Source organism: Eptatretus burgeri, chromosome 4 (assembly GCF_056783735.1).
Source record: "Eptatretus burgeri isolate ZD-2024b chromosome 4, Ebu_testis_v1, whole genome shotgun sequence".
Lineage (NCBI taxonomy): Eukaryota > Metazoa > Chordata > Myxini > Myxiniformes > Myxinidae > Eptatretus > Eptatretus burgeri.
Window position 1 is genome coordinate 62880344 of NC_140964.1, and position 12500 is coordinate 62892843.

At 42.1% G+C, this 12500-nt stretch overlaps 1 protein-coding gene across 18 annotated transcripts in view; it reads left to right on the forward strand.

Moving 5' to 3' along the window:
- The window catches only part of LOC147028199 (histone-lysine N-methyltransferase 2C-like), a 275536-nt gene that overhangs the window by 83329 nt on the left and 179707 nt on the right, over positions 1-12500 (forward strand). For 15 of the 18 annotated variants that reach the window (XM_085878349.1, XM_085878348.1, XM_085878355.1 and 12 more), the window contains 2 exons: positions 941-1053; positions 2751-2865. In XM_085878349.1, the coding sequence (XP_085734475.1) occupies positions 941-1053; positions 2751-2865 (228 nt within the window). The remainder of the gene's footprint in view (positions 1-940; positions 1054-2750; positions 2866-12500) is intronic. The other 3 variants (XM_085878353.1, XM_085878351.1, XM_085878366.1) reach the window with 1 other exon arrangement.

A 12500-nucleotide genomic window follows, 5' to 3' on the forward strand; every position in this document is an offset into this window, starting at 1 on the left:
ATGAAATTAACATCAGTAAATGGCGCATTAAAGCATAATTCATGAAGTTATTCCTCAAACGTTTCAAATTTTAGGCTTCAACATAACCACCGTCTTTCATAACACATCGATCAATCCGATTTTCGAACTTGTTGAAAACAATATCCAGTTGCTGCTGAATAATTTCATGAATTGTATTTTTGATCGTCGCCCTAAGTTCTTCCAAGAATGTGGTTTTGATGAGGAAACAGCAGCTTCACATAGCCGCCAAAAATGTAGTCCAATGGGAACAGGTCAGGTGAACGAGGTGGTCAAGCAATTGGTCTACGTCAACTGATGCACTTGTCTGGGTTGACATCATTCGTGAACTGTCGTGCATTTGAAGAATTGTGGCAGGGAGCGGAGTCTTGCTGGTACAACGTGATGTGTGTAAGATTGAATCGTTGTTGTTTGAGATCCAAATGTGGTAATTGTGGTTGTTGTCTTTACCATTAATGTACAAGTTGCATCATCGGAAAATATTGACTCCTCAAGAAACCCAGGGGAATTGTAGATTTACTCACAACAATACCAATATGATGAATAACAACATCAACATGAACAAAACTTTATGAATTATAATGCTTTCACATGAACTTTGCTGGTTGTTTCTGTATTGTGTACATCAAAAGTTATAAAAGTTCAAAGTTGCACAAGGACTTTGTGGACACGCTGTCTGTGCAGATAACCTTGTATGAAATAACTGTTGGATTACAGGGAGAATCAGAATGGATTGCGAGTTGTTTTGGTGTGTAAATAAACTCGGAGAATATGAAAATAAATATATCGAGACAGCTGTTAACATTTTGGATTTCTTGACCGGTGTTGTTCTTGATCTAATGACATGCATATGGAAGAAGGTGGACTGACAATGAACTGATACTTGCTCTTCACGCAATAAACCGATGCTCATCTCTGACAGATCCCGTGTGCACAGGGCCCGTGTCGGTGGGCGACAGGACAGTGCCAAGGATGGGGATGGCCCAGGCCGACGCAAATCTGCTGACACCGAAGAGAGCAAGGGTGAAGATTCTGGTACGGCGACATGACCGCAATAGATCGCACATTGATCCATTTTATTTTTGTTATAGTTTCCCCACTCCTGTCCCGTCTGTGTGTCTGCGTATTTACACAATGTTGCTTTTGCTTTTTCGCCACAACTCGCTTTACCTACAAAAAATTATTATTATTATTATTATTATTATTATTATTATTATTATTATTTGTTTCTTTGTGATGTCATTTTGATAAAACCTCTCTTTTGTAGCCTGAAGCAGATGTCATGAATGGTCATCTTTAAATGTTTTAAAAAAAATTCTGACAACCTACAGAGTCGGCTGCAAAAGTTTCAACTGATTTGGTGGCAATAAACCTGCAGTGGATGTCCAATGTGATGGCGCAGAAGTCGTGCACTTACCTTTGATCTGTCTATTCTGGGATTGTTTACTGACCTGACTGTAAGCTTTGCATCACAAAGCATACCATCTCCTCTATGGACGTGAAGCTTGAGGTCCCATCTGTCGGCATTGGTTGGTGGACCTTAAAGATCCTACCACCTCTTCCCCGAAGAGTCGGTGAGCTATTGTCGGCACCCCAAGCAAATTACGAATTCCTGTCCAACCTTTAGTCGAACGTCAGGCCTCGGCAGCCGGTCGGTGAACGACTCGGACCACACACTTTCACCGTCCAACCCCAAAAGAAGGTTGGAATGGTTGAGGCCGTTAAATAAGTAGAAGTAAACCCACAGTGGTTACAAAGGAGAAGTTTTCCATTCCAGAAATGAAACCGCCCTGTGCCGGGATGTGTTTTCAACCAGATTACGGTTTCATTGGAATTGTGCTTCTTTTTTTTTTTTTTTTTTTTTTTCTCCTTACCCCCTTTGCAGTTGTAATTGTGTGTGCGCACTGTAGCTGAAACTACCGCTTGGCTCACGGTACACCGCTCCATGGAAGATTTATATCGCCAAAAAATATGCACTTGATGTTTTATTAGAGTTAATGAATGTATTCCTGCTGGAAAGGATCAAAGTACATTGGCCTCACGGTCCCCGCATTTGAAGCCGGCCGCTGCTGAATACAAAATAACCTTTTATGTCTCCGTGACGGTGCACTGCCCAAAGCCTCGGTGGCTTTCATTTGGTTCCGCATGCTGTTTGATGAAACTTGGTGCTGGTCTGCACTCCGGCGTACTTTTGTTGCTGGCATTTGAGATAAAATGGTTAATAATTCCCCCATTTCATTGCATGATGATTCATGCTAAGGGATGTCTTCACAGGGTGCCCTCCCACCACAAGAAAAATAAACTTTATCGTTGCCGGTACCATGAATTAGGCAATGGGAATCACCTCTCAGAGGTATCTGGTGCAGTGGTGGCCTTTTGGCGGGGACGTTGGACCGGCATTCCAAATGTTGTGGGTTTAAATTCAGCCGGATGCAGCAGTAAAAAGCGTTTGCATTGCAACCTTCTGTAAGTGAAGCTCGTCTCAGGAGAATTTCCAAGTCACTATTGGGTTGTTGGTAAAAAAATAAAACCCGGCCGGTTCATTCACGACCAGGGATAATCTGTCTGCCTCTTTCTTCTCGTCAACCCTGTGATTGACTTCCAATTCCCTTCCCTTGTTGCAGGAGGTTGTACTTTCCGTGATAAAAACAAATATTGACTGCCTAGTTTTACTGGAAGACCTCTTAAGGATTTTTTTTAAACAAACAAAAAAAATATTTTATGTTGTACAGATTTAAAAGAGAGCAGCTTACGGGAAGGGCAAAAACCCACTGCCACCGGTACCGCACGGTCTTCACCCAGTGACTCTCCAGCGGAAGTACCCGAAAACGAGGGACGACAGGACAGGTAAACTGCTGCTCGACCTTGGATTTTGTTCAATAAACTTACATCTTGAAAGCTGTTTAACCTGAGAATAGAAGGCGAGCAAATCAGTGAATGTACCATTTCTCTTTGGTCAGGAAATTTTTTTGAGATCATCCTTTGTTGAACAGTGAAAGAGTTTGGCTTGAAAGCAATTGACAACCTTGCATATCTATTATTGCCACAATATGTGGTGGTTTAATTGCTTTCTAATTGTTGTTGTTCTGCAAAGATTAGAGATTTACTGTGGATGGTTTTTATTTGACTATGATGTGAAAATGCAATGTAATGTTTTTTTTGGTTTTTCTTTTGGTACTTTAATATCCTGTCCTTTTTGCGTCGGTAGTTTGTTTCCAAGGCCACCCTTGTGTGCTTATAACTTTGTATATTTTGTGGCTTTGATTACAGCAATTTCTTGCCGCAAACTTATCCAGGTTCATCTTTCCCTTTTTACATTTTGCTTTAGTCTCACATCCACAACTTCACTGTCTGCAGAGTTTAAATTTGTGAAGCAGCTTCCCAGAATATTTTCTCTCATTCCAGTCTCCTCTTGAACTTGCCTCCTCCCTCCCACGTATAAACTTCTCTTCCTCCCCTCCCCACCCCCCCCCAATCTCAAACATCCTTCTCCATCCTACAACTTCCCTCTCCTCTTCCCTCAAACCTCCCTCTCCTCTGCCTGTAAAACACCCTTCTAACTTCCCACTCCCTTAACCTTCACTCTCCACTCACCTCCCTCTCCTTTTATTCCACTTCCCAAATTCCAAATCTCTTATTCCCTTTTGCTTCTCCTGTTCCACTCCTCATATTTTCTCTTATTCCTGGCTCCCCCCACCTGGTCCCTCTTGTTTTCCAACTTATTGGATTGGTATTCAAATGCAGAGTTTGATTTTAGTGCGGGAGCTAATAAATAACACCTATGTACAAGTAAAGGTCCCAAGTCCAGTTGGTCAGTGAGAAATATTGGTGTGAAAATACCTTTGAAATCCAGCGATTTGTGGTGACTCATCAATTACATTGAGCCAGGGCGATAATTGGTACTACTCATAAGTCGATGAATGTAGCCTTTCTTAATAGTGCATTTCCTTAGTTGTAGATTTAATGTGCTGTAGTCCACTGGACTTAGATCAGCAACTTTTTTCTTCAATGCAAACACCAAAAAAATGCTGAAGAAATGACAAGGCCCAAATGTGACTGATCCAAATGATTTTTGGAGGGTGTCAGGACAAGATGGCCAAGTGGAGCCCCCAGCTCTGACTGTTCACTAATGCACTGAGCTAATGTGCTACACCCAGCTCCAGTACTTATAGGGGAACCCAAATGCAATTTGTTTTTTTTTCTCTGAAAACCATTACAAACAAGTGGTGCCAGGCACAACAAATCCCGCCCATTTATTGACAAAGTTATGAGTGAAAAACGATTTTGATCTTTTCGTGACCTTGACCTTTGATCCAATTGGACCCAAAAGTTAATGGGGTCGTCCAAGGTTCATTGCCCACCTGTGGATTAAATTTGATAATGTTTGCTAAAGCCGTTTTTCCGTAAAGTTGCTAACAGACAGACAGACAAGCAAACAAACAGACAACCAAACCGGACGATTACAATATTCCGCTCCCTCCCTCCGGGGGGTGGGATAATTAAATCACCATCTAATTTGAAGTGGAAAAAAAAAAAAATTTGAATTTTTTTTGCTAATCGGTGTCGAAAAAAACCTGATAGTGTTGATTTTCGATTTTTCCAGTGACGTCACATCTGAAATCCATATTGATCCAACCGGTGGTTTACATAGAGAAACGGTACATGTCGAGCTCGGATTCCGAAAAACCGATTCCACAGTCATTCGCAACTCTGAAGGTTCGCATAATGTTGAAAGTGATCAGTGTGATTTTGAAGAAACTATTGGAGACAAAATTAGTGACAGACATGATTTTAGGGGAATTGTGGAGCCGTATCGGTTCGAGCCTTGTGCGAGCGATTCAGAGAAAGAAGGCGGAAGTGTTCATTAAGGCCTAAGTCACATTTGCCACGGTGGCCGTGGGGTCTCCAAATTCTACGGCCACTAGCAATTATACGGTGGCCGCAGTATTTCCACGGTCACACAATGTAGCAGTCACATATGTTTTTATTTTTCGGGGAGCCGCACGGCGTATTTAGAAATTGTGGAGACCGAAAACGTGGGATTGCCGTACGGTCATTGATTTGATGTCACACGGTGGGTGACCTTAGGGCGTTCCTGCAGCGGCCATAGAATTTTCAAGGCAGACGCAAGGTGCCCGCAAGGCGACCGCAGGGGGACCGCAGGGGCCCTAAGGCGAACGTGCGGCCAGACGGACGGAAACGAGTGGGTTTTTTTTTTTACCAGTTCTTTTGTTTCGGCTTGTCGAATTGCTACGGCGAACGCAGAAATGAAAAAAGTTATAACTCCGCGCTATAATTCCACACCGACCCTACGGCCTGTAAAATATAGCCATACGGCGTAGGGCCACCCTGAGGCCACCGCAGAAACTCTGCGGCCGCCGCACGTTTTTGTCAATTCAGAGGGCATACGGCCGCCGTATCCTCGCCGTAGAGCAAATGTGACTTAGGCCTAAGATGAAAACGCTGGTCACATAATCACTTAATATCAGTAGTGTTTGATTTTTTTTCATTCAATTGACTGTTTATAAGGGAGGGATTTTGTATCAATTGATAAATCGGTTCATATATTACTCGAGCAGAAATGCCCGTCATCACTTGACAGCATGGGCACCGCAGACAAAATGGGCGACGAATGCTTTGTCCCACCGTCGTAGCCTTACCAGGTGCCTTGTATGTTAAGGGATCGTCCTGTTTCGTACTTTTCCCGGACACCATTTGTGTCCGTGCCGTGTCCCACCGTCATGTCCATGAGGTGTTGCTGTCCCTCCCTAGTGGATGGGGGATTGTGGAGGGTGGAAGCGGATGGTGTGGGATAGTGGTGAGTACTGTGGGGGTGATGATTGGAGGTGGGTGGGTCGTGTGGGATGGTGGTGGGTATTGTTGGGGTGATGATTGATGGCTTGCAGAAGGGGAGGGGGGGGGGAGGGAGGAGGTACCTGAATGTTTTAGCGTCCTCAGTCAAATCCTCTCGGAGGAGTAGATGATGATGATGATGATGATACATACATACATACATACATACTTTCTCTCCATTATAAATAGGTGGTGGTTCATTTGACTTGCAGAAATTTGTGTTGATAATAGATAATTAGTTCCCCATTGCTCTTGTGGTAACTGCTGCGCAATAGCAACAGGTGTTTGATTCACCGCTGAAATCGTGTACATGTGCCGGTAACTTGGTAGAGATTGTGTTGCTGTTTCTTCTACTTAATCGAGGTGTTGGCATACTCTCTCAATCGTGGTGGATAACTACAAGATCTGTAGCCGTCTCTTTTTCATAACAGTGCTCCTCTGCAACATGTTCCGAGCACAAAGCATGCGTTTAGTTGACCCGATCCACAATCGGGTATTTTGGACCAACCTCATCCAATTTCTGGCAAACATAAGGCGTTTTGGCCCTTGTTGGAGCAGGAAACCATCTCAGTTTGTATTACTACAATCACCAAGGATGCATCGACTTGGAATATTTGGGGAGAATGGAAAATTATTTGTCGTTTGAGTTAAATTTTACCGCAATGTAACCCGCACACAGTATGGATCTGGTGGTCTACTTCCAAGTGTGACGTCACAGCTAATCTGAAGAAGAAGATTTCGACTTTTAGTCACACATTTACATGCTTTATAATTCGGAAATCGGAAAAAGACGCATCATACTGTATCTATTTTTTAGGGTATCAAGGGATAGATTCTTGTCGAGGTGGTCTGATCATTTGGGTTCCCCTTTAAGACCTTAACGGTGATGTCACAACACTGGAGGGAAGTCGTGCCATCCCTGTGCGTTTATTCTGCTGTTACAGCAACAAATCCAGACGTAATGTGGGTTTTCCAAAAGGCTATGAGTAATCTCATCAGAGAAAACAAACACAAGCTGTTTGAGAAAGTTCAACTGTCTGATTTTTCAGAGTGTGCAAGTTTCTTCTCAAACGTTTTGAGATCAACACATTTGTGACCGCCTTTTGACAGGGATTAAAACATGGTTTTATAACATTTTGTATGTTTTACAATTATGGTGAGTTATTTGGCAGACAATAAACATTTTGTTTATTAAATATCATTTATGGCTTTCACACTCGCCACCAAGTTGTCTATCCTGGGTTTGAATCGCAACCCAGCTATGAACTACCATCCCGGTGTTTCACAGGCACGGTGATGTGTTTGTTGTCCCTCGGATAGAGGTTAAACTGGCACCCCCCATCTGCTAGCATTAGTTGGTGAACGTTAAAGACTCCCACGGTGTCCTTCAGGAAGAGTAGCGAGTAGTAGTACAACAATGTTGTGAAATATTGTGTACTTTGACGTAAAAGCATGAAACTTGGCATGGTGGTAGTAGCCACTAATGTCCTGATAGACATCTGATAAAGGTTGATGTGATTAAAAAAAAAAAAAAATAAAAAAAAAATTCTAAGATGGCTGCCAAATTCTCAATTCTCCTGTATTCAAAAAAAAATAAAAAATAGATTCCGCTCTGAAATCGTTATGTTTGGCATTTAACATGCTATTCTTGGCACTCATTTGCTCATAGTTCTTGTCTGGTAGTTGATAGTGTGTTTAAGGTATTCCACCACAATCTTTAGCCTTTTGTAAACGCCCGCTATACTCTGTCACACAATATGAGAATTATTATTTATTTTTACTTACCCTTATACATAGTATGGAAAAACGAATGGCTCATTCATTCAATAGTCATAGTGCTTGGTCTGCTGACTTAGTTAGAAGTTACCTATTTACATGAATTTTTATCAAAACAACTGTCAAATTCAACACTGTTGCCATCATTCTAGCCAAATCGCTAAAATACTTCCAGGGTCACTTGCCATGGAAAGCACAAATTCACTCCTGTGGTGAGGCTGTTGTCCTTGACGACTTGATCGTTATTAGTTGTCATCGATATATCATTAAGTACAATGGTAATATTTGCACCAACCCTTGTTTATCATCACCATGCAATGAAAAAAAAAAAAAAGCATCCCCTGATTGTGATTAGCTGCTATGCAATGATGTCCCTCTAATAATTCAATCCACATTCTATTGCAGAGAGCCACATTTCTGCAGATGTAAAGGCTATGTTGTTTGTTTTTATTATTAGGTTCTGTTCTGTGAGATAATCATGGAGTAAAGTGGCAATGCGAGTAATTGGTGGTGGGTAATGCATGGAGATGGTTGTGGTAGTTTACGAACAAACAATGGAGGAAGACAAGCCGACGACATCGGGAAAAGCAAATAGAGTCGACCAGCAAAAGTGCATTTTATGTCGGAGGGCTACATCAGAAAGTCTTCAACATCCAGCCAACTTCAGACTACAAGACATCTGTTGTGGATATGAGAGCTTTGCTCGAGACATTGAACGATGCCAGGATTTGAAATGTCTACCCATCAATATTGTTGTCACCACCCTTGATGAAGAAGAAGGATTCGCACAGACATTTAGAAATAGGGGACAAATGGCACAATTCATGCATGGATAAATAAATCCAGTATCCTGAAATTACACAGACCTGAGAAAAGGAAAACCATGGAGAAGGAAGGTGAAAGCACAGAAAGGGTCAGCTCAATGCATTCTTAAAGAAGAAAGTGTACTCCAAGAAAGCTTGGTGAACTTTACAGAATAGATCTACGTTCAGTGGTGATTTTAACGATAGAAAAAGCACGCTTCTACTGAATGGCACCATGTGTCTGGCCAAGTTAAGTGCAGGCGATTATGGTGGCACAGAATGCTATGTGTTATCCAAAATGTTTGTTATCACTGTAAAACAGAGTTGAAAAAGTGGATCCAGCCAGACTGTAAATTTCATGGAACATGGTGTCACGCTCTCAGAGCTCATGCCATTCATTGACGAGAAGCAAAGCGAGTCTGCTGCATCTCGATTTTCACATTAGCCAATTTACACCAAATATACGCGACGCAATTTGACCAAATGGGTGGTGGCAATTCCACCCGCCAATTTCTTGTTCCTCGACTGAAGGAGCGAATTCTGGCTCATCGGCCAGATTTACTGGAGTACAAGGTTGGCAGGGATATGGTGCTCGTTTCCAATGAGGACATTGGCAAAGTGATAGGACAAGCTGCAGAAATAGATTTTGACAACAATGACCAATTGTCAGCCATTTTGAAGAAATTCAAATTAATAAGCATGTTATAACAATGAGCAACTTACATGCTGTAGCTATACCACATTGTATGTCATAGGTTTTCATAATAATCCATTTAAAAGCAACTTTTCTCACTTAATAATAATGATTTCTGGCATATTTTGGTGGTCATGTTGGATCTATGGTGGCCTTTTTGGGAAATTCTAAGTTGGCCTTTATTAGATATTGATCAGCTGGGCAAATACTAAAGTGTGCCAAGCAAGTTTCATGCTTTTACCTGAGTGCATAATTACTTCAAACCTGACTTCACTAATGCTCTTGTGGCTGAATGGAAGCAAATCCCCGCAGCAATGTTCCAACATCTAGTGGAAAGCCTTCCTAGAAGAGTGGAGGCTGATATAGCAGCAAAGGGGGACCAACTCCATATTAATGCCCTTGATTTTAGAATGAGGTGTTGGACGAGCAGGTGTCCACATACGTGTGTGTGTGTGTGTGTGTGTGTGTGTGTGTGTGTGTGTGTGTGTGTGTGTGTGTGTGTGTGTGTGTGTGTGTGTGTGTGTGTGTGTGTGTGTGTGTGTGTGTGTGTGTGTGTGTGTGTGTGTGTGTGTAGGTGTGGGGGGGGGGGGTTGAGGTAGAGAGAGAAAAAAGAAAGAGAACAAAGAGAGAAAGAGAGAGTATGTTATGCTTAATGACTGAACACACACACACAAAAACAAACTCATGTCAGAACAGCTGTACACACAACGACACAACAGAGTTTATAATGTAAACAGAGTTTATAATGTTTATAATGCACATATGCAAAAACTTTGATGTCCCAGTCCCAGAAAATTTGTGGGAACATGAACCAAAAGTAATCACTGAAAACATTGAAGCACCTACCACTCACGGACGAACTAATGATCCCATCGAGCATGAACATCGAAAACAAAGCATTGGGACCAGATATCATACTTTAGGTACAAAAAATGGAGAAGAAGGCATTGCTTGTTGAGGTGTTAATAGCAGTGATTTTAGACTGAACAATGCAAAAATAAAGAAAATGACAAAGCACCAAGACCTCAAGAATGAAGTGAGAAGATCCTGGAAGCTGAAGAATGCCAAAGTTGTACCAGTGATAGTTGGACCTATAGGAATGATGACAAAGAACCTCACAGGAGATATTAAACATAGTGGCAGTAACCCTGGGCACTCACCTGGTAATGGCTGGATAAGATAACCAGGCAACCACTGGTTGGCAGGGATGATCCACAAAATACATATTGTCGAAGAAAGTACACATCAATAGATTTTTTTTTTCTTAATGCTATGAACAAACCTTGGTACATCACGGGTGATAAAAGTTGTGGTCAAGTTTCATCAAAATTATGTGTGGTTTCAGTAAACAAAGCAAATTCATGTTTTTGCGGGGGGCGGGGGGGGGACATATTCTACCGAGTGCCCTTCTAGTTGTTTTACTCCATCATGGGTGATGAAGTTTTAGGTCAAATTTCATTGAAATACTTTGCGTAGTTTCGTAAAAGTTGCAAGTCTTTGTGGACGGACGGACAGACGACGCGCCATCCCATAAGCTCCCCGGAACTACTTTACAGGTGAGCTTAAAACCATCCCTGTGAATATTATAACAAACAAACTACATTTGGAAACTGTCCGGGGTTCAGCGACGATCCTGAAAGAACCCTCAGCACAAAACTTTGAGAACAGAAAACTTCACAGCTTCGTCCATGGTTTGAGTGTGTGGGGGGTGCTGGGTACGGAATTACTGTGTGTGGTGAGAATACCATTAATAGGCCGGATCTGGATCCAGGCTTCAACCAAAATCTAATCGGCCTGCTCTTGTCACCGAACCAACCCATCCTCCTAGTTTTCTCATAACTCGTTGATAATTTTTGAAATATCATGCTACTAGCAGAGCCTTCTCGTTGCTTCGCTGACCAACCAATTAATCGTCGTGTTTGCCAAAAATGTTGTGTGAGAAGGCGAAGGAAAGGAATAAGACAAATTATTTACCTGTGCGTAAGAGTGCTTTAACCCCTCCTCATCCTCACATCCCCACCCTTTGCCCCCTGTTCGTCCTGATGTCCATGCAAGAAATGTCACACACAATGACAGGCTTTGACAGGCCCCTCCATTTGTTTTTTTTTTTTGGTGGAGGGGGTGGGGGGAGAAGCGAGGAGGACAAATTTACCCATGCGGGTGTTTAACTCACCGTTTCTCAAGTAAAAAAAGGAAATTGTAATGTCCTCTGCCACCAACATGAGGTGCACTACATGGTACACATTTGCATAGAGAATTTACGCCCCCACACACCCCCGTGTGATGCCGCGGACATATAGCCTATGTTACACACACACACACACACACACACACACACACACACACACACACACACACACACACACACACACACACACACACACACACACACACACACACACACACACAGTTGCATTTATACCCTGAATTTGGAGTTTGTATCTTATAAGATGTGGCTGTGCATGAGACAGACAGACAGACAGACTGTCTTTCTGAGATAGACACAGATAGAGGTGTTTAAATATATTGATATTTCGTTTTTGACCCATTCAATGGTAAAGAATTGCTTAAAAAAAACATTTCATCTCCTGATCCAGATTCGGATCTTCACCAAAATCATATCGATTCTTACTTGTCACACACATCACCCATCCCAGTGTCATTCAAATCCATTCATAACCTTTTGAGATGATATGCTATGTGTCTTTTTGACCTTATCACTTAAAAAAAATTCTCGGATCTGGATCGGGATCTTCACCAATGTCGAATCAATTCTTCCTTGTCACACACCACACCTGTCCATCAAGTTTTGTCCGAATCCGTCCCCAACTTTTTCAGATATCACGCTATGTATTATTTTTGGCCATCTCTTAATGGTGAATAATCACTTAAATTTTTTTCGTAGTTGTATCCAGAACTTCAGCAAAATGTAATAATTTCATCCTTGTCACACAGCGAACCTGTTCACCAGGTTTCGTCCAAATCCATCCATAACATTGTGAGATATCTTGATCACAGAGAGAAGCAAACGGGTGGAAACATAACCTCCACAGCAGCAGCAGAAGCAGAATCAAAGGAGCGCAATAAGGCGTGGCGTGTAGGCAAATAATGACACGTGAATACATTGCACCAACAATCAACAACAACAATATCCTCCTTCCGCCACGCGGCGGAGGATAAAAACTGTGGAACAAAACTATTTCAGAACATGTCCTCAGCTTTACAAGTCAGCCTCTCACAGCACAGAAGATGGTGTCTGGCTATGAAGGAGCCCAGAACCTAAAGTCCATGGAACATCGAAGTGGTCATATGTTTTGTTTTGTTTTTAAAATTTTTGCTTTTTGCAGTGCAACGAA